Source organism: Heterocephalus glaber, unplaced genomic scaffold (genome assembly GCF_053883595.1).
Source record: "Heterocephalus glaber isolate CG9 unplaced genomic scaffold, H.glaber_assembly_v1.0 deba00001481, whole genome shotgun sequence".
NCBI lineage: Eukaryota > Metazoa > Chordata > Mammalia > Rodentia > Bathyergidae > Heterocephalus > Heterocephalus glaber.
This window is the reverse complement of record NW_028258317.1, coordinates 54,698,226-54,724,793: the sequence shown is the minus strand read 5'-3', so window position 1 is coordinate 54,724,793 and position 26,568 is coordinate 54,698,226. Positions and strand designations below refer to the sequence as shown.

The 26,568-nt window shown below is 37.0% G+C and overlaps 1 protein-coding gene across 7 annotated transcripts in view; it reads right to left on the bottom strand.

Moving 5' to 3' along the window:
- Nucleotides 1-17,351: 17,351 nt before the first annotated feature.
- The window catches only part of CUNH9orf85 (chromosome unknown C9orf85 homolog), a 70,249-nt gene continuing 61,032 nt past the window's right edge, over nucleotides 17,352-26,568 (bottom strand). For 5 of the 7 annotated variants that reach the window (XR_015440118.1, XR_015440117.1, XR_015440116.1 and 2 more), the window contains one exon: nucleotides 25,781-25,899. Coding sequence is in view for 2 of the 7 variants with exons in the window: in XM_004838132.4 (XP_004838189.2) it covers nucleotides 25,761-25,899 (139 nt within the window). In the remaining 5 variants the exon portion in view is untranslated. Of the gene's footprint in view, nucleotides 25,900-26,568 lie in introns of all 7 variants that reach the window. The other 2 variants (XM_004838132.4, XM_013069676.3) reach the window with 1 other exon arrangement.

Here is a 26,568-nt window from a genome sequence, read left to right as displayed (position 1 = left end):
ATAGTGTGGACAAATATACACACACAAACACAAAATCCCACACTCTCATATATATATGAAAATAGATTGGATACCAATGAGTTTGAAACCCATGATAACTATCTCAGTGTCCAGAAAAACCTAACTGGAGTTTAGGTGCCTTAATACCTCCTACTTGCACTTAGCACTTTGTATCTTCTCTCAATAGGGTTGTCAATTTGGTGAGAAAATGCCTTCTAACTCACCTATGGATTAACTGCCATTAGCAGTTTTCTGTAGGGGGTTCACTCACAGACTAGCCAAGAAGTAAGCATTAAAATCTGTGGAGAGGAGTTCAGACTTCTGGGAAGATGGTAGAGTGGCAAACAGCACCAAATCTGTCTCTCCAAGATTTGAAATCTAATCACTGGAAAATAACAATTTAGGGAAGAAAAGAAGGAGGGAGGTGAATCCCAGCAATGATCTGATGGGAAAATTCAAGCCCACAGAGAAATTTAAGAGACAGAAAACAACACAGAAAATGTGAGGGGCAATCTGCTCTGTCTGCTGGCTCCTGAGAAAGGAAGATTAAATTTACACACACACACACACACTCAAAGCATGTGACTTCAGGGAGAAATAAATCATTGGAGTGGAGCAGTGGATACCATGTCCTACAACAGCTGGTGAGTAACTCCAGGCCTACGGTCTTCCTTATGCCCTTGAGAGAGTGCTTGGTCAGATGCCATTCTAGGGAGGGGCCAACTGAACCTAGGACTCAAAAGAGCCATAGGTTTGCTTCATCTCAGGGTTCCCAGTATTAAACTCCCACAGAGACTAGGTGAATGGAACCCTGAGAGACGACCATGGCCAAGGAGCCGTGGTCAAGCCAGAAAGAGGCATCTATACCGTTTTAAGCTAAATGATCCAGGCCCCAAGCCCAGGACCACAGGACTGGTTCAGCCTGAATTTCTGTGGGTTTGAAACTCCCAGAACCAGCACTCCACCCCAATCCTACTGCTGCCTTGTTGGTGATTACCCAGCACACATCTGGCCTCTGACTGCCTCGTTTATGTAACAGTGAGAACAGAGCCCTGCTTGAATTGGACACTGCCACAAAACTGAAGAGCCCAGTACATAAGCACAGGCTTGAAATCACATAGAATTTGTCTCTGCTTTTGTGTTTTTAAATTTTCTGTTTGTTTTTTAATAGTTTTTTTGTGTGTGTGAGTGTGAACTTTGTTTTAAGTGGGGGTTTTTTTGATATTACTTCTTTGTTTTTTCTTCTTTCCTTCCCTCCTGTTTTCACCAGTTTCCTGAAGGTTGGGTAATCTTCCTTTGCCTTCCAGCCATGGTTCCCATAACTTTTTGTTCTTTCATTTTTTTCCCTCTTCTCTTTTAAATTTTCTCCACTTAATTATGTTTTTCTCCTGTCTTTCTTCTTTCTATATTTTGTGTTCTATATCTTGCCAGATTTTTCTCTTACCTTTGCCCAGTTCTACAGACATCCTTGTACTCCCCAATAAGATCCTTTGTACCACTGCTCACTCCTCCTTCATATATCATAGAGTTTAAGGTTTCAAAGTTTTCCTTTTGCATTCCCCCATTCCCAAACTCTAAATCTTTAATAGTATACTCATAAAATTTTATTCATCTTTTGATATTAACTCTGTAAAATTACTATTTAATTCTTTTCTACCAGTAGCAGATATATGGCTGCTATATTTAGTTCATATTACTTGTAAGTCAATACCTGGGTTGCCTTTATATATACATCATAATTGTCAGTTTCTTCTCTAGGATTAAGGGTGGTATATAACTACTTCTTATGATCTACGGTGATACTACTATGGCTGTTTCACTTGATATTAAGAAGGTCATGTAATTGTCACTATGTTTATGTAAGCCAATACTCGGAATGTCTTTGTGACATTAGCAATACTACAGTATTTTCCTGAGAACATGGTTGCTGGCTAACTACTCTGCATCCTCTGTTCCCAAAATAAACAAAGTATTGAATCTTGGGGCCATGGGAAAGAATTATAGTTAGCCACACTCAAAGTACATCCCTGAAAAGAAAGTACACCACTGAAAAGTAAAGATATCTCTATACTAGCATCAAAGTCTTTAGATTATACGCATCCACAAAACTCAACACACACACACACAAAATCCAAACAAACAAAGAAGACAGTAGAAACATGGGAAGAAAAGGCAACAAAATCATTACAAAACCCCAACTCCCCTGAACCCAATCCAGGGGGCACCAAGTGGCAGAATAGTACAGTAGTACTTAGATTTATGAGCTTAATTGTTTCATAATTTTGGTGGAAGATGGCCATGTTTGTGTTTGTGTAGGGAATATGGCTGTGGTCATGCTTGTGAACTGATGCAGAGTTTACAAACAGAAGTAAAATTTTGACAGACACTTTTGTTTGTTAACCAAATTGTTTGCAAACAGAAGTGTTCGTGAAACAAGGTATTACTGCATAAGCCATACACCTGAATTACTTGAAAGCATAACAGAGGTGGTTAGAAAACAGCTCATAGGACCAGGGATTTAGCTCAGTGGTTTCACTACCTGCTGTGCAAGCGCAAGGACCCGAGTTGGATCCCTGGTACACACACAAAAAAGGAAACCGCTCACAGAGATACTCAGCAAGATTAGAAAAGATATAACTGAGCATATAATGGATATAATAACAAAAAATGCAGGAGTTGTCGAAAGACATTAATAGAAGGCTAGATGAGCTAAACAAAATGATACAAAACAAGAATGACCAGTTTACCAAAAAATTAGAGTGCATGAAAAAGTTTCAATTAGAAATCCAGGAGATTAAAAATAATATCAAAAGTATAGGCAACAGTGTGGACCAATGTGAGAAAACAATTCCAGAACTAGAATACGGTGATGCTTTCAAAGACCAAGTACTCAGAGACACCTTACAAATAGCAAAAGGATATGAAAAATTGTTCCAACAACTGCTAGATGATGCAAAGAAGACTAAGAATAATTGGAATAAGCAAAAAATTAGAAGACAACACAAACAGCATAAAAAAAATCTGTTCACAGAATAATGGCAGATCAGCCAGAAGTGGTGGTACACACCTGTAATCCCAGCACTCAGGAGGCAGAGGCAGTAGGAGTGGCATGAGTTCAAGGCTAGCCTGGGCTACATATTGAGTTCAAGGCCAGTCTGAGCTACATAGTGAGACCTTCCTTAAAAAATAAATAATTTTTAAAAAGAAATAATGGCAGAAAACTTTCCAAATATAGGGAAAGAAATAAACATACAGATAATTGAGGCATGTGGAACACCAAATGGCTTTGGCCAAAAGAGAAACTCTCCATGCCACATTTTACTCAAAATTCCAAAAGTTTGTCACAGGTACAAAAATCTAAAGAGCCATTAATGCAAGGCAACAAATCATACACAAAGTTAAACCCATTAGAATCCCAGCAGATTTCTCTATACAAAACTTAAAGCTCAGGAGTGCTTGGACTGAAGTATTTCAAGCCCTAAAAGATAATAATTTTGAATCCCAACTTACGTATCCTACAAAACATTTCTTTAAACTTAAAGGAGAAATAAGGAATTTCCATGACAAGGAGCACCTCAAGAAATTCATGACCTCTTATCCAGCTTTGCAAAACTTTCTCAGTGATATCCTAGAAAGAGACAGTGAAGTCCACAATGTCAGTAAGTCAAAAAGAATGCATACATCTGGTGGGATGAGCAGCTAAGCAAAAGAGGAAAATGAGGATATCAGCAACAATAAAGAAATGCAATGACAGGTACAAGTCAGTGCCTCTCAGTAATAATTCTCAATAAGAATGGTCTCTGTTCCCAATCAAAAGACACAGGTTGACAGAATGGATCAAGAAAGAAAAATCCAACTATATGCAGCATACAGGAAACAGATCTAATTAAAAAAACATACTGACAGATTAAAAATCAAGGAATGGAAAATAAAATTATTACACGCAATGGAATCACCACCCCAAAAAAGCAGCAGTTGTTATTCTAATTTCAGACAAAGTCAATTTCAAGCTAAGACCAATCAGAAGAGACGAAAGAAGTCACTACATGTTAGTTAAGAGAACAATTTACTAGGAAGAGTTAACAATTATAAACATATGTGCACCAAGTACCAGTGCACCCAACTTCATGAAATAAACACTAATGGACATGAAAAGTCAGATAAACACCAAGGCAATAGTAAGGGGTACATTAATACTCCACTGTCAGAAATGGACAGTTCAACTAGACAAAAAATATTTAGAAAGAAATATTTGAGTGGAACCAAACCTTTGAACAAATGGACTTAATAGTTATCTCCAGAGAGTTCCATCCAACAATAGAACACACATTCTTCTTAGCATCACATGTAACTCTCTCCAATGTAGAACCATATACTAGCCAATAAAGCATGCTTAAGTACATGCAAAAGAATCACTATATCCCATGCGTATCACATTATATTGCAACGAAACTAGAAATTGATGGCAAAAGAACCCACATCAAGTAATAAAAACATGGAAATTAAATTATATCCTCTTGAATAATCAATGGGTCATGGATGAAATTAAAGAAGAAATTAGGCAGTTTCTAAAAATCAAATGATGGGCCAGGGATTTAGCTCAGTGGCACCATGCCTGCCTTGCAAGAGCAAGGTCCTGAGTTTAATCCCTGGTACCAAAAAAAATAAATTAAATTTTAAAAAATAGTAAAAATCAAATGATGCCAGTATGACATCCCAGAATCTATGGGATGCAGTGAAGAGGGAAGTCATAGCAGTGAATCCCCACAATTCAAAAACAGAAAAACTGCAATATAGAACCTAATGATACATCTCAAGGTCCTAGAAAAATAAGAACTATCCAAAACCAAAGCTCTTATGAGGAAGGAAAGTATAAAGATCAGAGAAGAAATTAATAAAGTAGCAACTAAAATAAAATACAAAGAATAAATTGAAAAGCTGGTTCTTTGAGAGACTGAACAAAATAGGCAAATCCTTAGCTAATTTTGCCAAAATAAAAAGACTGAAATTTATGCAACTAGAAATGAAAAAGTGAAATCACAATAGATTTTGCTGAAATCCAGATTATCAGTAGCTACTTTGAGAATCTGTGCTTTAATAAAATATAAACTTCAGAAGAAATGGATAAATTCCTAGATACATATGCACTACCAAAGCTGAACCAAGATGATATAAAAAATTTACAAAATCCAAGAACAGTCAGTGAAATTGAAGAATTATTTAGAAAAAACTACCAACTAAGAAAAGCTCAAGTCCCAGCATATTCACTGCTCCATTGTATAAGAACTTTAGAAAAGATCTGAGGCCAGTACTTCTCAAACTCTTCAATGAAATTGAAAAGGAAGCAGTACTCCCCAAGTTATTCCTGGAGGTAAGCAATCCCCTGGTTATAAAACCAGGAATTGATGCAACTCAAAAAGAACTACAGGCCAATTTCTTAAGTGAACACAGATGCAAAAATCCTCAATAAGATACTGGCAACCAGAATTCAGCAAACCATGAAGATTATACATTTGTGACCAAGTTGATTCATCCCAGGGATGCAGGGATGGTTTAACATATGCGAATCAGTAGATGTAAAGCATCACATTATCAGATCCAAGGAAAATTCACATGATCATTTCAACAGACACAAAAAATAATTTGACAAAGTCTAAAACCCATCCATGATAAAAACTCTACAGAAAATTGGAATAGAAAGTATTTATCTCAATCTGATAAAAGCCATCTATGAAAAATCAATGGACAACATCATACTAAAAGGAGACAAGCTGAAATGTTTTCTTCTAAAATCAGGAACAAGACATGGATGACTGTTATCATCACTTTTATTAATATAGTTCTTGAGGGCCGAGGAGTTAGCTCAGTGGTACCACATCTGCCTCAAAAGTGCAAGGTCCTGAATTCGATCCCTGGTACCAACAAAATATATAGTTCTTGAAACACTAGCTAGAATAATAAGACAAGTGAAAGAAATAAAAGAAATATAGATAGGGAAAGAAAAATTTAAATTATCATTAATTGCTAATGGTATGATCCTCTACATAGAATACCCCAAGAACTTCACCAAAAGACACCTAGACCTAATAACCAAGTTTGGCATTGTAGCGAGATACAAAATCAAAACTCAAAAATAAACAGCATTACTATTTACCAATAAAAATCTCAATGAGAAGGAAATTTGGGAAACAATAACATTCAAAATACCATCAAGAAAAATGAAATATTTAGGAATTAACCTAACCAAAGAAGTGAAAGATTCTCAGAATAAGTACTCAGAAAAAGGAGCTGGAAAAGAATATCAGAAAGTGGAAAGCTATACCCTTTCTTAGAAAAATAGAGCCAATATAGTTAAAATGGTTATGCTTCTAAAATTGCTTTGTAAATTTAACATAATCCCAATTCGAATATCAACAACATTCCTTGTAGAATTGGAAAAAGTAATGCTAAAATTCATGTGGAACTAGAAGAGGCCTAGAATACCAAAAGCAATTCTGGACAAGGGCAACGCAGCGGGCATCACAATTCTGAACTTCAAGTTATACTACAAGGCTAGTCATAAAAACAGCATGGTATTGTTAAAAGAAAAAAAAGATGGTGGATCAATGGAACAGAGTAGGAGATAGAGAAACAACTCCAGTCACACTCAGAGAAACAACTCCAGTCACAGTCAGCTATGTTATTTTTGACAAAGGGGCCAAATTCCTTTTCTGGAGGAAAAAATGGCCTCTTTAACAAACACTGCTGGGACAACCGGCTATTCACATGCCCAAGGTTGAACCTGACCCATCTCTCTCACCATGAACTAAACTAAAACCAATATGGATCAGAGATCTGAACATTAGAACAGAAACATCTTATTTGTTGGAAGACAAAATGGGTAAAACTTTCACAGACATAGGTGTAGGCAAAGACTTTCTGAAGAAAACCCTGGTGACACAAAATATAATTCCAAGAATCAACAAATGGTAGCACATCAGATTAAAAAGCTTTCGGACAGCAAAGAAAATCACAGAGTGAAGAGACAACTACAGATGGGAAAAAATTTGCCTGCTACTTCTCAGACAAAAGACTCATATATAATGAACTCAAAAAGTGAGATGCCCCCCATTTAAGCATCCAATCAAAACATGGCAATCTGAAATGAATAGATACTTCTTGGATAAATACAAAAGGACAAGAAAAATACAAAATGTTCAACATTGCCAGACATGAGAAATGCAAATTGAAAAACTTAAAACAGCTCTGAGATTCAATCTTACTTCAGAAAAAATGGATGCCGTTAAGAAATCAACCAATAACAAATACTGGTGAGATTATGGGGAGAAAGGAGCCCTCCTCTGTTATTGGTGGGACTGGAAACTGATATACCACTATGGAAATCAGTAGGAAGCTTCCTCAAAAAACTAAAAGTAGAAATTCCATTTGACCCACCTATTCCACTTGTAGTTATCTTCCCAAAGTGTTAAAGACATCATTCTACAGTGATGTAAGGTTTTCCATATTTATAGCTGTGCAGCTCACAATAGCCAAATTTTGGAAACAGCCTATATATCCATCAACAGAGGAACGGATTAAAAAAAAAAAGTGGCATTTATACTCAATGGAGTATTACTCTGCCATAAAAAGTATAAACGTGAATCAGCTGTAGAAAAATGGAAATACCTTGAGGCCACAATGATAAGTCATGGGGTTTCTCTTATATGCAAGATAGAAAAGAAAAATAATAAAGTTATGGTAATTCAGAGCAGACAATGTATGTAAAAGTCTACCTTGATTTAGTACACTTGTCTTACAAGTTTTATATGTTCTTTGCCATATGACTCTAGTTTTCAATCTGTATATGTGATAATTAAGTTTATAAGGTCTTATATGATAAATAAATGAATCTGATGTTGGAAAATAAAACAGGGGTAGAAGGGGGGGGAAGAAAATTAAAATGTGTTACATCAGTGGTACCTATCCCCTTCTGTGAATGTAACCATTATGTACACAAACATTTACTAATAAAAGAAAAAATCTGTGGACAGAACAAAAACCTGTAAGAATTCAGTCTGGAACCAATCTATGAATGTATCCATCGGGAAGTTCCAGATACTCACAAAGGTGTGATACCACCTACAAGCAGAAGAAAAATGCAGCGCATTTGACAGCAACAGGAATAGTGTTCTCATTTATCCAGAGGTAAAAGTTAAAAGTGTATGGTTGTGGTTGTAAATATTTTTAAAATGCAGCTGTTCTGTAAATAAAAACATGAAAGGCATTGTTTGAGGTATTCATTGGCCAGTCTTGTTCAGTGCTGGTCAATTCCGTCCCTCATTGCAAAACAGGGATCTTTGAGGCTTCACATGTGGGATTTATTTTCCAACTGTAAATAAACATGATAGATTTTCTCAGCTATGAGTAGTTTTCCCTCAGTTGCTAGCAATGGCTCTCCAGTCTCCGTCTTATTCCCAGAGAGCCTTACTGCTTTCCCTCAACCAGACAGGAGGACTCTCTCTCATGCACTTGGAAGTCATTAAGTTAAGGTATTTTATCAGTGGGAAAGTCAGCACGAGACACTGTCTCCTGGAGGGGCCAGCCCCTGCCAACAATCCTGCCAATCTGGCCCCTGACATGTCCTGCTTCAGAAAGTAACAGAAGTACATGTGCTGTCATTTTGCTATCGTGTACCGTCAAAATAATTTAGAACAAAGTTACTTAGAAACAGTACTCGTAAAAACTACTGTGGATAAGTCATAAATCTATTTGCTCCACTTATATTTTATATATAAGCGGTAGATAAATTCTTACAATCCGGTTTGTATTAATCATCACTAATATAACAGACATACTTTAAATTCACGTGCACACCTTTGCACACATGGGAGAAAGCCTTTATAAATTGTTGTGTCTCCCCAGAATATCAACATAAACAAATTCATTTCCTATCTAAATAATATTATGTCATGAATAAAAGTAGAATTAATTTACCAGTTTGTATGTGGTATCTGAAAAAAGCATATATTCATTAAATAGGACTGTTTCCATTTAATCCTCACAATAAGTTTGATATTCCTGAAGTATTAACCAGTTTAACCAGTGGTGGGGGGGGCGGGTAATAAAAAATTTTAACATAATAAAGTTACCCATCTAGAAACTGATATAAATTAAATTTTGATTATCTGCTGCTTGAATCTTTGCTCAAATTTTGTACAAGGGACATATGACATTCAGGTGAAACTTGCGATGATATTTCTAATATTCATAATGAATCCCAACAGTGCAATTACAAGGTATTCTGGTGTTTGGCTTATCAGGAAATTACTAACCACATGAAATTCTCCACCACATGGCAAACTCTGCTATACTGACCCCACTTTCCATATATGTTCCTGTCTTCATGTTACTACTCATTTTAATACACAGTAACTTATTTTAAACAAACACTAAGACTAACATTTTTCTTTTCCTTTAGACAATTTTCACTTCTTCACATATAGATCCCTAAAGCAAGGACCCATAAGGAAGGCAGGGCCTCATAGGGAAACTGGGCCTTCCATAAACCCACCTCTGCCCTGACTGCATCTGGGAACATAGGCCTAAATACATGATCACTACTCGCATATCCTTTCAGTGTATTTTCAATTCCATTATGAGCTTCTAAAAATACTTGCTTCTTTGTAGTTTACATAGTGCATACCCTATGGCAGTCTGCTAAAACTCATACTTTTTCATTGTCTTTATCAAACGATAAGACTGTGTAATACTAAATCTATTATATTAGTTTGCCATCTTTAAAATGTAAGCAGGGCTATCAATACAAAGTGCTAAATTAGTGGACTTGAGTTTCTCATAATCCTGAAGGTTAGAATTCTGAGGTCAAAATGTGTGTAGGGTTTTTTTCTTCAACTTGGCTGTGTGGCTTGTACATGCTGGTCTTTTGCTTGTGTTTCTACCTGCCATTACCTGAGCTCATGAGAGTGCTCTAATTTTCTCTTCCCACACAATACCAGTCATACTGATTAGGGTCACCCTAACTCCATTTTGCTTTACCTCTTTATAGTCTATATGTTCAGATGCAGTCACATGCAGATGGACAAGGAAAGGAAGTGGTTATTACCTCAACATGAAATTGGAAGCATAATTCAGGTGCCCCAAATGATTACAGATAAATTAGGGGCCAGGGATGTAGCTCAATGAAGCCATGCCTGCCTGGCAAGCACAAGGTCTTGAGTTAAGATTCCCAGTACCAAAGAAATAAACAAACAAAAAAGCATAAATTAGTTGATATGATAAAGTAACCCAAGAAACACATTACCTACCAACATTCCTGAATCCATTCCCATTGATTATTCCTCTGCTATGAGCCAAGAGACATGTACATTTTTCCCAGTTCACTGATTCCAACTAAACCCTTCTATAGAGTTTTTGTACAGAACTGTAATTGGGTATGAAACGAATCTTTACTAGGAAATGCTCCATCTCTTAACAGAGAAAGCACTAGCTATTTAAATGCCTAACTTCTCTTTAAAATTGGAAATTCCCTCAAATATATTTACTCTCATTTTCTTTTCTTTTTTTTTGGTGGTGGTGGTGGTGGTGGTGTGTTCCGGGGATCAAACTCAGAACCTTGTTCTTGCAAGGCAGGCGTGGAGCCACTGAGCTAAATCCCTGGCCCACCTCTCATTTTCTTGACCATTGTGCCCTTTACAATAGAATAAAATGTTCACAATTGCTTTCCATCAAGTAAAGCAGTGAAGATGCACAATGATGCCAGAAATTGGGAACTGTGAACATGCACACATGCTTATACAATGCAGGGAAGCACTTATATATGTGACAGGAAAACTGTTCATTAAAAAAGGATGTATGCAGATATCCCTGGGAACTGTGCAAATACTTATATGCAAGACTCCCATGGCCATGATTCCAAGAGTGAGGCATCCGAGATGATCCTAAGTGTATGAGAGGCAGCCCATAAGGGTTTCCTCCTCCTCCCCCTCCCCCTCCTTCCTTTTTCTTTTGTACCAGGGATCAAACTTGGAACCTTGTGCTTGCAGGGCAGGTGGTGCCTAGGATTTCTTCTTGATGAAAGTACTCAGCCATGTCCTCTATAATCTCCACCTAATTCCATATTTAAAAGCCCTTAGTCTGAGAGAGGAAGACTTCCTATTTACCCAGCACTGAAATGAATTTGCCTTCAAACTATCCATTCATTTCAAAAGAATGCAATGAAATGAAAATGAGGAAGTACAAAGCGGTAAGTATTAAAAAGCTGTAAGTGTAAAAGAGTAAGAATTGGGAAATTTATAGAGGAATAATGAAGGAATCATTTTCTTTGACTCTGATTTTAAGATGATTATATATGCACAGGATAGAATGAATTATACAGTCATACAAATATTACATAGAACTTGAAAAAGTTGGAAAATAAAAGAAATCAATTTTAAGTGTAGAAATGTAAAATTGTTTGGCAGGTCGAACACTATTTGATTGAAAGTTCCAAACTTCCTACAAGTTAAATTAAATAAAGATTGCCAGATAAAATAATAAAGAGGCAATGCCACAGAAGCTATCCAAATGTATGGGTTATAGTGTTAAATGAGCAGTGTTAGGTGGAGTACCCCTATGCCATACAGAAAGACAAATTTGAGTCATTTATAGGAAAAACTGATTTACCATGAGACCATAATGTTACACAAAGTAAATTAGATACACAAGCATAAACATCACATGGTTTCTTTTTTTTTGCCTTATTTTAATTTTTAAATTTTATTTTATTAGTATATGTTAGGTGTACAATATAATGACATTCATCATTGGAAATTTGCACATAGTCTCTCTTGGTTCTTATTTTTCCCCCTTCCCCTGCCCTCCCTTCAACCCCTCCATCCCTCCCTGTTTGCAAAGACTTTGTTTCCATTTTTTCATTTTCTCCTAATAATTCCATTCCCTTCTTTACTTTCTTCTGCCCCCCCCACTTCCCCTTCCCCTTTGCCCCTTTTCTTCCTACTTCACATTATCTATTATACCTTGTAGTCCTTATTTACACTTTGTTTCTCACACTAGAGAAACTATAAGGTATTTACACGTGTGTCCTATTTATTTCACTTAAGATTATCACCTCAATGTGCATCCATTTAGCTATAAATGTCTCTAATTTCTCATTTTTATGGCTGAGTAGTACTCCATTTTATTTTAAAAAATCACATTTTCTTTATGCAGTTTCCAGTTGATGGGCATTTGGACTGTTTCCATGTTTTAGCTATTACAAACTGTGCTGCTATGAACATGGGTGCACATATATCACCGTGGTATGAATCTTTTAATTCTTTGGGGAAGATGTCCAGCAGGGGAATAGCTGGGTCAAATGGGACTTTCAGTCCTATTTCTTTGAGGTATCTCCATACTGCTTTCCATAGTGGTTGCACCGTTTGCCACTCCCACCAGCAATGGAGCAGGCTTCCTCTTTCCCCACAGCCCTGCTAGCATTTGTTATTGGTTGATTTCATGATAGCAGCCATTCTTTCTGGAGGTGGAATCTCAATGTTGTTCTCATTTGCATCACTCAAATGACTAGTGATGTTGAACATTTTTTCATATATTTACTTGCTATTTCTACTTCTTTGAGAAATGTCTGCTCATTTCAGATGTCCATTTTTGGATTGGGTCTTTAAATTTGGGAGGTCTGATTTTTTTAAGTTCTTTATAGATTCGACATAGTAGACCTTTGTCTGAGAAACAGCAGGTGAAGATTTTTTCCCACATTGTGGGCTGTCTCTTTACACTGCTGGTGGTTTCTCTTGCTGTGCAGAAGCCTTTTAATAAGAAGAGATCCCACTTGTTGATTGTTTGTGCTAGTTCACGGGCAACTGAGGTTTTGTTCATAAAATCTTTTCTACACCAATGTCTTCAAGAGTTCTACCTAACCTCTGTTCCAGCCAGTTCAGCGTTTCTATTTTAATATTTAGATCTTTAATCCATGTCGATTGTAGGTTAGTGCATGCTGAGAGATATAGGTCTAGTTTTAATCTTTGACAAGTTGAAACTCAGTTTTTCCAGCACCATTTATTAATGAGGCTATATTTCCTCCAGTGAGGGTGTTTGGCTCCTTTATCAAAGATGAGATGACTGAGTGTGTCTGGAGTTGTTTGTGCATCTTCTAATCTGTTCCACTGGTCCTCAGGTATGTTTCTTTGCCAGTACCATGCTGTTTTTATCACAGTGGCTTTGTAGTATAGTTTCAAGTTTGGGGTTGGGATACCCCCTGCCATGTCTATGTTGCCCAGAATTGCTTTTGCTATTCTGAGTCTCTTCTTGTTCCAAATGAATTTTTGGATTGTTTTCTCAAGGTCTGTGAAGTATGGTGCTGGGATTTCAATTGGGATTGCATTGAATCTACATAGCAGTTTTGGAAGTATGGCCATTTTCACTATGTCAATCCTTCCTAACCAGGAACAGAGGATGTCTTTCCATTTCCTGATACCTTCTTTAATCTGTCTTTTCAGAGTGCTATAGTTTTCAGAGAAGAGGTCTTTAATTTCTTTAGTTAGGTTGACTCCTAGGTATTTCAGTGTTTTGGATGCTATTGTGAAAAGGAATTATTTGCCCTATTTCTGTCTCAGTGAGTCTGCTGTTCGTGTAGAGGAAAGCTATTGATTTTTGTGTGTTGACCTTCTATCCAGCTACTTGACTGAATTTGGTTATTAAGTCTAGAAGACTTTTGGTGGAGTTCTTGGGGTCTTCTATATAGAATATCATGTCATATGCAAATAATGACAATTTCACTTCTTCATTTCCTATCTTTATTCCTTTTATTTCTTTCTCTTGTGTAATGGCCGTGACTCATGTTTCCAAAACTATACTGAACAAGAGTGGTGACAGTGAACATCGTTGTCTTTTTCCTGATTTTAGTGTGAAGAATTTCAGTTTCTGACCATTTAGTATGACATTGGCTGTTGGTTTTTCACAGATAGCTTTTATCGGATTGAGGTAGAGACCATTTATTCCCATTTCTTGTAGGGTTTTTATCATAAATGCATGTTGGATTTTGTCAAATGCTTTTTCTGTATCTATGGAGATAATCATATGGTTTTTGTCCTTGGCTCTATTTATATAGTGTATTACATTGATTGATTTGCATATGTTGAACCATCCCTGCAGCCCTGGGATGAATCTCAATTGGTCAGGGTGTATGATCTTCTTGATGATCTACTGCATTCTATTTGCCAGTATTTTATTAGGGATTTTTGCATCTATGTTCATTAATGAGATTGGCCTATAGTTCTCCTTTTCAGTTGGGTCTTTCTCTGCTTTGGGGATCAAGGTGATGCTTGCTTCCAAGAACAAATTCAGGAGTATCGCTTCCCTTTCTATTTCATTGAAGGGTTTAAACAGTAATGACAGTAGTTCCTCTCCAAATGTCTTGTAGAATTCAGCAGTGAAGCTATCAGGACCTGGGATTTTCTTAGTGGGTAAGTTTTTAATTATGTTTTCAACTTCATTGATTGATATTGGGTCATTTAGAATTTTTAGATCTTCTTTGTTCAGCTTTGGTAATTCATATGTATCTAGGAATCTGTCCATTTCTTCTGTGTTTTCCATCTTATTGGCATATAGATTCTGGAAGTAGGTATTGATGATCCTCTGGATTTCTACTGGGTCTGTGGTAATTTCACCCTTTTCGTTACTACTTGTATGGATTTGGGCCCTTCCTTTCCTTTTTCTGATAAGATGGGTAAGGGTTTGTCAATTTTGTTTATTCTTTCGAAGAACCAACTCTTGGTTTCATTAATTTTTTGTGTCATTCTTAGTCTCCACTGAATTGATTTCTGCTCTAATTTTTATAACTTCCTCCCTTGTGTGAGCTTTGGGGTTGTCCTGCTCTTCTTTTTCTAGAAGCTTGAGATTCCACATCAGGTTAATTGGGCTCACTCTGTTTTCCTAATATGTGTATTCACTGCTATGAATTTCCCTCGTAAGACTGCTTTGTGTCCCATAGAGTCTGATATGTTGTATTGTCATTGTCATTTAATTGAAGGAACTGTCTGATTTCTTTAATTTCCTCTGTGACCCATTGGTTATTCAGAAGTGTGTCATTCCATTTCCATGTGTTCATGAAATTCTTGCAGTTTGTTTTGCTATTGATCTCCAGTTTCATCGCACTATGGTCTGATAATATACGAGGATAACTTCAATTCGTTTGCACTTACTTAAACAGGCTCTATGAGCGAGTATGTTGTCTATTTTGGAGAATGACCAATGTACAGCTGAAAAGAATGTGTATTCTAATTTTGTGGGGTGGAACACTCTGTAAACATCTGTTAAGTTCATTTGTTCAAGAGTTTGATTGAGTTCTAGTATTTCATTACTGATTTTTTTGTCTAGTTGATCTATGTATTTGTGACAGTGGGGTATTGAGGTACCCCACTAGTATTGTATTAGGGCATATGTGACTTTCCATGTCCATTAGTATTTGTTTTTTATAGTTGGGTGCACTGGTGTTTGGTGCATATATATTTGATTGTCACCTCTTCCTCTTTGGTCATTCCCTTTACAAGGATGTAGTGTCCTTCCATCTCTCTTAATCAGTGTTGATTTAAAATCCACTTAATCTGCAAACAGGATAGCTACTCCTGCTTTTTTGGGGGGTTCCTGTCACATGGAGTATTGTTTTCCACCCTTTAATTTTCATTCTATGAGTTTCTTTTCGAATTAAGTGTTTCTTGTATGCAGCATATTGTATCTCACTTCTTGACCCATTCTGCCAATTTCTTTTGATTCGTGAATTGAGACCATTAACGTTGATGGTTGTAACTGATACATATTGAATTATCATTGTCATGACTTTGTCTTTTTGTTAGATTCTCCCTCTTTACATTTAATTTCTTGTTGCTCCAGGTGGATTCATTCTGCTGTGGTTCCTGGAGTTGTGATCCTCATTGTCTTTTCCTAGGATATTGTATAAAATTTTTTGGAGTGCTGGTTTAGTATTCATGAAATTCCTAAGGTGCTTTTTGTCATGAAAGTATCTTATTTCTCCATCAATTGTGAAAGATAATTTTGCAGGGTACATCAATCTGGGTTGGAGACTGTTTTCCTTTAGGGCTTGGAATACATTACTCCACTTCTTGCATCACTTCTTGCCCTGAGGGTTTGCATTGAGAAGTCTGCTGTGATTCTGACGGAGTTTCCTTTGTATATTATTTGTTTCTTTTCTCTCACTGCTTGTAGAACTTTGTTCTTCTGTTGAGTTTCTGGAATCTTAACAATTATATGCCTATGTGTAGATTTTTTTTGATCAAGGCTAGTTGGAGTCCTGTATGCCTCCCTTATCTGTATGTCAAGTTCTTTTTCCCTGCTTGAATTTTCTGTCATTACTTCTGTGAACAGTTTTTCTGTCATCTGCGCTCTCTCATGTTTCTTCATTGACTCCATTCAGTCTGATGTTATTCTTCTTTCCATGGTCTAGCAGCTGCTGGATTGATTTCTCATGGTCCCTTATTATTTTAAAGAAGTTTTTCTTTCCCTGGTCACTAATTGCAATTTTATCTTCGATATCTGAAATTCTATCCTTACACTGGCTCATTCTGCTGTGTAAACATTCAATGGGGATTTTATATTTATTTTTTTAATGGGGTTTTTAACCTCCTGGAAATGTGTCTGCATCTGTTTTATGGATTCCATTTGTTTCCTATGTTGCAATTGCATTATGTTCCTTAGCACCTCTATTTTTTTTTAATCTGTGAGCTCTCTAGATTTATTAATCATGTTTTGCACTATGGACACAATCTCTGCTGTTATCTCAGAAATCATTTCTGATTTTATTTTTTCCAGATTCTCTTTTGTTGCCAGTTCAGGGAGTCCAGTTTGTTGAGTATCAGATTATTCCATCTGGTTTCCCTTTGGGGTTGCTTTAGGTGATCTGGGAGTCTGGTATTGAGACTTGTTTGAGTGTCTTCTCATTTCAAAGTGACGGGGGGGGCAAGGGGAGAATGTGTACTGCTGACGCCAGCATGGCTCACCTCCACACTGGGGGTGGTGGCATGGTGATCCAGAATGTTCACCTACTGTGCACTGGGGGCAGCTCTGCTACTAGGCGCTGGGGCAGTCTCAATTTTTTTTTCATGTCATTGGATTACTTGGGGTTTTGGAATTTCATTGGTTCTGTCTTGGTAATTCATATGTATCTGGGAATCTATCCATTTCTTCTGAATTCTCCAATTTATTGGTGCATAGGTTTGAAAAGTAGTCAATTTTATTTTGGCAGTGTCACTGTAATATCACCTTTTTCATTTCTGATTACATTGATTTGTGGTTTCCCTTTTTTGGTTATTGTCTAAGTGTTTGTCTATTTTCTTTATTTTCAATGATTTCTGTTGTGATACTTGTAATTTCCTTCCTTGTATGAGCTCTGAGTATGGAGTATTCTTGTTTTTATTAAAACGTTAAGGTGCATGTGTTATACTCAAGAGTGAGAGATGATGGAGAATTGCCACCAGTCTAAGCCAAATTTGAGTCCTTTTTTGCCAGCATGTGATAGTGACTTGCATCCAAATGCTCTCAATGAAGAAAAGTGGCTTGTGGGGTTCTTTTAAGTGCTCTTTTAGATGGGAAGGCTCAGGGAGAGGGGGAGAGCAAGTGGAATTTTACAGAAGCACAGCTTTGCTAGGTTGGGGGGGGGAGGTCAGGGGAAGTTTCACATAGTTTAGTTGAAACAAAGTATCATACAGTTGCAGAGTATTGTGTTCACAAGGTCATAAAGATATATAGCTGCAGACTGCTCTACCAAATGGGGAGGCCATAACAATAACACAGCTGCAGTTAGCCCTACCAAACAGGATGTGGCAGTCTGTCATGTAACTGAGGGGACTCTCAAGTGGAGGGGTAGGGGGAGGTGACCACCGAGCATCACTGGACTTTACACAAAAAGGAGGGGGGACAGTGAGGAGGCACAAAATGGAGTCAGGTTGGCTATTACATATTATGTTATTTGGACACACTGTTTTTGTGATGTGGGCACTCAGCTATAAACCTCCCTCATAGGACTGCTTGCATTGTGTCTCACAGATTGTGGTATGTTGCACTGGCATTATCATTTTGTTCTAGAAACTTTGATTTCTTCTGTAACTCATTGAGTGTATTGTTTAGTTTCAAGCCTTTGCATATTGTTTTCTTTTGTCATTTTATGTCCAATAGTATGTATTTTACCAAGTTGGGTGTGCTCTTATTAAATGCAAATATGTTAATAATTATGTCTTCCTATTTCCTTAACCAATATGATTTTCTTTGCTTCTTTTGATCAGTTTTGACTTGAAATTTAGTTTGCTTGAATACAGGAGCTACACCTGCTTTTTCTCAGGTTCCCATTACATGAAATATTACTTTCTTTCATTCTTTAGGCTGAGAGTTTCTATGGGTTCAATGTTTCTTGTATGGTGCATATCATTTATGTGTCTCAGACAATTCTGCAAATCTGTTTTTGATTGGGCAATCGAGGCCATTCACATTGTGAATTATTACTGGTAGGTACTGTCTTATTATGGCCAATGTCTTATTTTCCAGTTGCTAATTTACTATTATTCTCTCCTACTCAACTGCTCACCCTACTTGGTGTTTTCATTCTATTAGAGCTTTTGTCTTTGTTTAGCTTCATTGTCTTTCTAGGATATCTTTTAGAATTTTATGGAGTGCTGGTTTGGTGGTCTTGAATTTGTTTAGTTGCTCTTTATCATGAAGTATCAATTTTGAGATAATTTTGCAGGATATATCAGTCTGGTCTCTTCTCTTATTTGGAAAGTTTTCTGCTATTTTTCAATAAATAGCTATTTTATGCCATTTGTGCTGTCTTCTGATTTTTCACTAATTCCAATTAATCTTAATCATCTTTGAGTCACCTAGGAGCTCTTGGAAACATTTTTCATACTGTCTTACTGTGTGTAAGGTACAGATAGATATTCCTTGAGCTCTGTTACTGTGACTAGGTTGTTCAATGAATTGGTTGCTATATGAGGAATTGTGTATAGTATGCACATTACAATATTCAGAAGAAATGGACAAAGGAAATTCCAACATGCAGTACTGTAATGCATAAAACATAAAACAATAGTATTATACTATACAGTACAATCAGCAAAAATTACAGCACTCTATAAGGTGTACTGTACAGGAAAAATGACATTGAGGAATATAAACAAGATGTACAAATTGTACAAAAAAAGACCGGCATTAAGTCCTAACAGTGAGCCTCAGTCATTAACTCTGGATAGTCATTAAAGGAGGACTATCTATCTCTCTCATGAAGTGGTCACTGACAACAGGCTTGACTTCTAGTTCCCACACTCTCCTGACACTGGTCACTCTGCTGCCTATACTTTAGATAGAATTTTTAATCTCCTGAATTTTTATTTGGAGCGTTTTTATGGACTCTCATTTTTTTTCCTCCATTAAGTGTATTGGTACATTTTACGTAAATAATACAGACACATTGAACATTGGGATCTTGTAGATTTACATGATGTATCTTGGTTATTTTTTCCCTATTCCCCTATCCTCCCTTCACCTCCTCCACCCTTCCCTATTTACAAAGACTTTGTTTCCACTTTTTTTCCTTTTCTCATATTTTTCCTTTTCCTTTCCCCTAACCCTCCCACTTCCCCTACTCCTTTAGACCTTTTTTTCCTATTACACAAGATCAATTATACATTTTGATCCTTATTTACACTTTTAGTTTTTCACACCAGAAAAACTATTCGGTATTTACACGTGATGGGCAATTGGGTTGTATCCAAGTTCTAGCTATTACAAACTGTGCCACTATAAATATGGATGTGCATACATCACTGTGGTATGATTCTTTTAATTCTTTGCAGAAGATACCCAGAAGAGGAATAGCTGGGTCAAATGGGACTTCTAATGCTACTTTTCTGAGGTATCTCCATATTGATTACAATGGTTGCACCAGTCTGCACTCCCACCAACAATGAAGAAGGTTCCTTTCTTCCCACAGCCCCACCAGCATTTGCTATTGGTTGCTTTTTTTTTTTTTTTTTGTACTGGGGATAGAACTCAGGACTTTGTGCTTGCGAGGCAGGCACCGGAACCACTGAGCTAAATCCTCAGCCTGTTATTGGTTGATTTCTTGATAGCAGCCATTCTTTCTGGGATGAGGTGGAATCTCAGCGTTGTTTTCATCTGCATTTCTCGAGTTACCAGTGATGTTCAACATTTTTTCATGTTTATTTGCTGCTTTTACTCCTCTGAGAAATGTCTGTTCATTTCAGATGCCCATTTTTGAATTGGGTCTTTGAATTGGGGGGGATCTTGATTTTTTTGAGTTCTCTATATATTCTAAATAGTAGATATTTGTCTGAGGAACAACTGGTAAAATTTTTTTCCCACATTGTAGGTTGTCTCTCATTCTTTTCTATGTTGGTCATTTATGCTTCACATAATTTTATTTAGCTCTGTAGTCTTTTTTTTTTAAGTGTCTTCCATTGACTTGCTGATGGTTTCATTTTGGCTCATTGTCTGTTTACTTATTTTCTGTGTGAGGCTGCCAAATCCCTTACTGATCTTGTTTCACTATCTCCTCTGATATTATTTCGAATAACTGTATGCCTTTTTCTTTGCTCTCCTTTGATGCTCCATGGATGAGCTTTGGGGGGAGTTCACGTTTTTGGAGGCATTTTGTTGGCTTGTATTCTCATGTTTTCATTTTTCTTTTTTATCTTGTGTGAGGCTTGGGGATTAAGAGTGGAAAGCCTTACTTCTAGTATGGAGACCTCTAGTTAATGTCTACTTTTCAGTGGTGTACTCTGAGTATGGCTAAGTACTGGCCTTTGCCTCTGTCCTAGGATCCAATCACTTCCATTTACTTGAGATGGGAGATGGCAGTATATTTGGCCCAATACTCAGCTCTGCAATAATGGGACACTGTAGTGTTAATGTACACGGTAATCCAGGTATTATATATATATATATATATATATATAATTATAGTAATAAAATCAGCATCAATTATTACATCAAAGAGAGACTGAATATGAACAAATCTTAAGGACTAATAATGTGCCGCTCTTAACCACAGAAAAGAGACCTTGTACATTTGTAGTATGAAAAATAAGACAAACCAAATATTGACTTGTCATACCTTAGTACTCATCAGTTTCAGAGCTCATCAAACCCACTCCTCTGCATTTTGACAAGAAAAATGTTTCAGTATTTGTCTCGGAATAATTTGTGAACAGTGTAGAACCCTCACATATTAGTCTTTCCCAAAAAATGAAGATACTATTAAGCCTCACCGGAGTATATTAGTCCAACAAAAGGTGAGTATTAGCCTAGTAAAATGTACACATTCTAGGGAGTTTTCACAAATTTTTCCTAATTACATCATCATGGGAAAACTTCATTCCATTCTCATTGGTTTCAGCATTCTCAAGTTAAATGCATTAATGCATTAATGACAAGAGGCATCACTATATGCATATTTTGTGGTGGTGGGGTTAGAACTGAGGGTCTCACACACATTGGGCAAGTGCTCTACCACGGAGATATATTTTTTTTAAAAATGGTAATTACAACTTAATGTTTTTTTGGGGTTTTTTGGTACCAGGCATTGAACTCGGGACCCTGAGCTTGCCAGCCAGGCAGTGGAACCACTGAGCTAAATCCCCAGCCCACTTAATGTTAAGTTCAAAGACATTTGATTTGGCCTGAAAGGATGGAAAAAAGTTAACTTTAGATATTACTTAAATAATTTGATATAAATTTTAATACTGAAATTTTAATTGATATACTTAAAAATAACATTGCTAAAGATTTAGAGAAACATAAACCAGGTTTGAAATATGGCATTGCTTAACTTCAGAATATGTTTGCTTTGTTGTTGTTTGTTTCACCTTTCGTTTCTGAGATGGAATTTCAACATGTTGGCCAAGCTGGCCTTGAACGGTGGAGCTCAAATGATCTTTGGGCCTTAGCCTCTGTACACCACAGGCATGTGCCACCAGACTGGGTGCATTATTTATATATTTTTATAGCTAATACATTTTAAAAACCCTTGTTAGTACCAATTATGTACTAACTAAATATTGAATGATAATCAAATTATTTCCTTTGTAATGAAGTAAAATTTTTAATTATAAAATTAAAAAAATTCAAAATCACATAGTGTTATTTTTCATTTTGTTTCTGTAACAATACCAGAGAACAGGCAGTTTATAAAGAAAATAGGTTCATTCTGGCTCATGATCCTGGATGTAAAAATGCAAGGTACCTGCTTGGTTTCTGGTGAGCACCTCATGACAGAAACATGGCAGCTGGCACTCCATGGTGGAACAATGAGAATGGCCAGCCAATGGGTGCCTATGGAAAAGAGGAGGGGACAACGGGGACCAGACACTGTATAACAACTCACTCCCATGAGAACTCATTTTCCAGAGAAATAATCCAGTCTTAATGAGAAAATCTTTGATACCTCTTAAAGGCCCCATCTAAAACACTACATTGGCAAGAAAATTTCAACATGAGATTTGGTGAAGACAAACCACAAGTAAACCATAACTTATAGAAGTAAAAGATTCAATTTTTTGTGTGCTTTTGTGTACTAACATCTTTTTGAAAGCCTGGTGCTTTAATTCCTTAAAAGTGTTATGGATGGGCCGGGGATTCAGCTCAGTGGTTCTGTTGCCTGCCTAGCAAGCACAAGGTCCGAAGTTCAATCCCTGGTTCCAAAAAAAAAAAAAAAAAGTGTTATGAATAGGCTGGGGATGTAGCTCAGTAGTGAAGCTCTTGCCTAGTACATGCAATATACTGGGTTCAACTTGGTGTACCGCACAAATGTTTCAGATTTAGGGAGGCATAATTTTTTCTATGTGTACATAGTTGTTGACAGAACTATGGGACTAGTGTAGAATTCAGAAAGCAATCCTAACATAATTCTTTGATTTAATCTTAGCCAATCAAAACTGTGGAAACCTCACAAGTACAAGGTCCTGAGTTCAATCCCCAGTACCACCAACAAACAAACAACAAAACAAAGAAACTGTGGAAACATTTAGTATTACTGACAAACTTGAACAGAAACAGTGATAAAAATTCTATGCCACAACAGAGCTGCGGTTATATCTCAGTGGTAGAGTGCTTGCCTAGTATGTATGAGGCCCTGGGTTTGATCCCTAGCTCCACACACACTCACATACCCTATTCCACAATTTTAGGATATCAATACTGATTTGTGTTTTTGGGGGGTTTTTTTCTTCAATTTTTTGGTGCTGAGAACTGAACCCAGGGCCCCATGCCTTTTAGACAAGCATTCTACCACTGAGCTAAATCCCCAGCCCCTGATTTCTGTTTTTGAATAGGGCAATCATTCAGTACAGAAATAATGTTACAAGGAAAGGAAAAGATTTAGAAGATGAAATAATAAAGGTTTCAGATCTACATAAACTTTGTATCTCAGGTTTATCTCCCATCCAAGTACTAACCAGGCCCGACCCTTGTTAGCTTCCAAGATCAGATGAGATTGGGCACGTTGAGGATGGTTTGGCCACAGACATGGTTTACAATTTTTTTCACTTTGCCAAGTTTCTTAACCTGAGTCTGTTTAGTCATCTTGAAAATGGAAGGACCTTGTTAGAACATTGCTGTTTATCTTACATTATTTTCAAAAGGTATTATAACCACCAATTATATATAAAACATTCCTGACCTCCTAATAATTATTACCATATTGGAAGATGGTCACAAGTTACCTTCCCAATACAACTATTACACTATATATCTAGAACTGCTTGCAAACACTTATATTATTTTCATTAAGTTAAGAAGCCTCAAAATAACTTCAACTTTTCATCAGTAAATATGGATGACAGTTACCACCACACAGGACACTGATGAATATTCAACAAGCCCATTGTGTAAAGGACTAGAGCAGCATCAGGATAAATTAAGTGCTCAACCTATGTGCCCCCTGGCTTCCAGGACAGCCTTTCTCGGTTCCTCTTCTACTCTGTTAACTCCTTAGTTTCTTTTGTTGTGCATAAAAAAAGCTTTCGAGCCCTGCACCTGACACCAATCAGGGAATGCTATCTTCAAATCTTCTCGTATGAGAGCAAGCTGAGCCCTTAACCTGATACCAATCTTCTGGCACGAGATCAGGTGGTTTTTTGATGGGAGGGCTTAGATCTGACATGGGGGGGGCATAAATCTCATTGCTACTGTGAGCCTGTTGACCATCCCACCCACCACACTCTGCAGGGCATGCTTCTTTTCCTACTCTAACTGGCCCACACGCACCATGCAGACTACTTCTTTGTAGAGCACTGAGGCTGGAAAGTGTTGCTATAGGGGAGGCATGACAGTACCTCCGGTAAAAGTTTCATACTACATAGTAAAACTGAAGCTCTATACCCGATTCCCTTTACCACTGACAGGCATCTGACAAAAATGCACACATGTACCAAGAGACTCAGATAATGCTCAAGCCAGTATTGTCTGTAACAGAAAAAAATCTGATACACAATAATATAAAACAAAGCTTTTATAACAAAACGGATCAATCTCCCAAACTTTATAAAAATGAAGACAAAATAATATACATAGTATAAGTCTGTTCATATAAATTTCAAAACCAATGCTTTAAACAGTTCAGCATATAAAATACCCATCTATAGAGCTATAAAGAAAACATGACAAAAATGCTAACAACTGGAATTGAGGTGAAGAGCATGAAAAGGTTCATTTTACTTCGTTGCTTTCCTTCAGGTTTGAGATTTTTCAAAATAAAGGAATAGGAAAGGATTAAAAATCGGCCAAAGCAAATGGATACTGTTTTGGAGTAGTTGGGATACTAAAAGATAAAGAAAATAATCGTCAAAATTTGGCACAGGGCAGACTAGGGAAGAAGAGCGAAACAGTGATGATGGAGAGCCTCACAGGGAGCTTCTGGTGGCGGTTTCTTCCTCCACGTGTACGTGTTATGCATTTCCTTTATAATTACTTATTAAACTATCCATATAAATTCTATGCATTTTGGATGTATATTTCACAAGAGGATAAACGCAAAACCTGAGAAAAATTGCTATACATTTGATAAACATTATTTTTAAAGAATAAACTTTTTGCTTTGTAAGAAATAAACATTAAGGGGGCTTTGGCCAAGTGGATCATTTTGTATTTGAGGATCAATCACTAAAAGTTACTTTCCATGGACTAATATTTTAAGGCTAATTAAAATCATGTTTCTTAATTTTACATAGTTTTTGTATTTTTTTTGGAGATAGGGTCTTGCTGTGTAGTTCAGGCTGGCCTTGAACTCACTATGTAGCCCAGGCTGGCTTTGAACTTGTAGCAATCCTTCTGCCTCAGCCTCCCGAGTGCTGGGATTACAGGCATGTGCCATCACACTTGGCTTAGACAGTTCTTATACAAGGACGAATTCTGAATCTTATCTTCTAAGTAATTCCCATGAACTGCAGCATGACACCATGATTTTATCTGCTTTTTGGCAGGTAACCTAGTATATGCAACTTAAAATTTTAAGACAATTCTAGATAAAAGTTTTACAATTATGTAAATATCATGCCTAATTCATATTGTTCATTTGTGACTTTTGCCTATTTTCTATAGCTTTTTCTGACTTCCTCATTGAGATTTAACAGTATTTTTGTGTGACACTGTTAAAGGCAAAAAGTGATCAGAATTTCACATTCCTAGACTGACTTTTAGTATATGTGCTGCTGAAGCGAGCAACCTAGACTGACTTTTAATGTACATTAATCCGCTTGATTTTCACCTGTGTCATCTAAATCATTATCAAAATCTAAGTCATCATCACTTTCTTCATTCCTTTTGCAGCTTCTTCTATGATTGGATCTTTGATTATTTTCAGCATTTTCTGGTTCTTTATTAAACCTAAAGATTAAAGAAAAAAATTCTGATTATTTTCCAGGCTTTTACTATTTAACCACATAGGTTGAAAAGACCTTTACTATTCTATTTCTTTTTTCTTTTTGGGCTGTGTGTGTGTGTGTGTGCAGGTATCGGGGGAGTACTGAACCCAAGGGCTTTATCCTGAGCTATATCCTCAGCTCTTTTATTTTTAATTGTGAGACAGGATCTCAGTGTAGGAACCAGCCTACGAGCTCGAATTTGACCAAGGGATGACGAAGATGAAAAGTAGAGACACAGACACAGGTTAAAATTTGGGGTGCCAGGGGGCTCATGTTTCCCTTAGACATAGAGCCCCAAGTAACTGGCACACCTTGGCTTTATTCAGACACAGGCACGAGCAATTAGAGTTCCACAGGATTCATCTGTCTCCCTCCCTCCATGGTACTTGTCCAAGTAAACAACATAATCTCAGGTGTTTTTACTTTTCCCTACAAGTGTGTCAGCACCTTGCATGCCCTCTTTCTTCTTAGTGCCCACCGAGGGGCCAATTATGCCTCAGTCTTCCCATCTGTTCTCCCACAGCTCCTAAGTTGGCCTGACTGGGCTTGAACTTTTGACCCTCTTGCCTCAGCCTTCGAGAGTGCTAGGATTACAGGTGTGTGCTACCATGCTCAGCTTTACTACTGCATT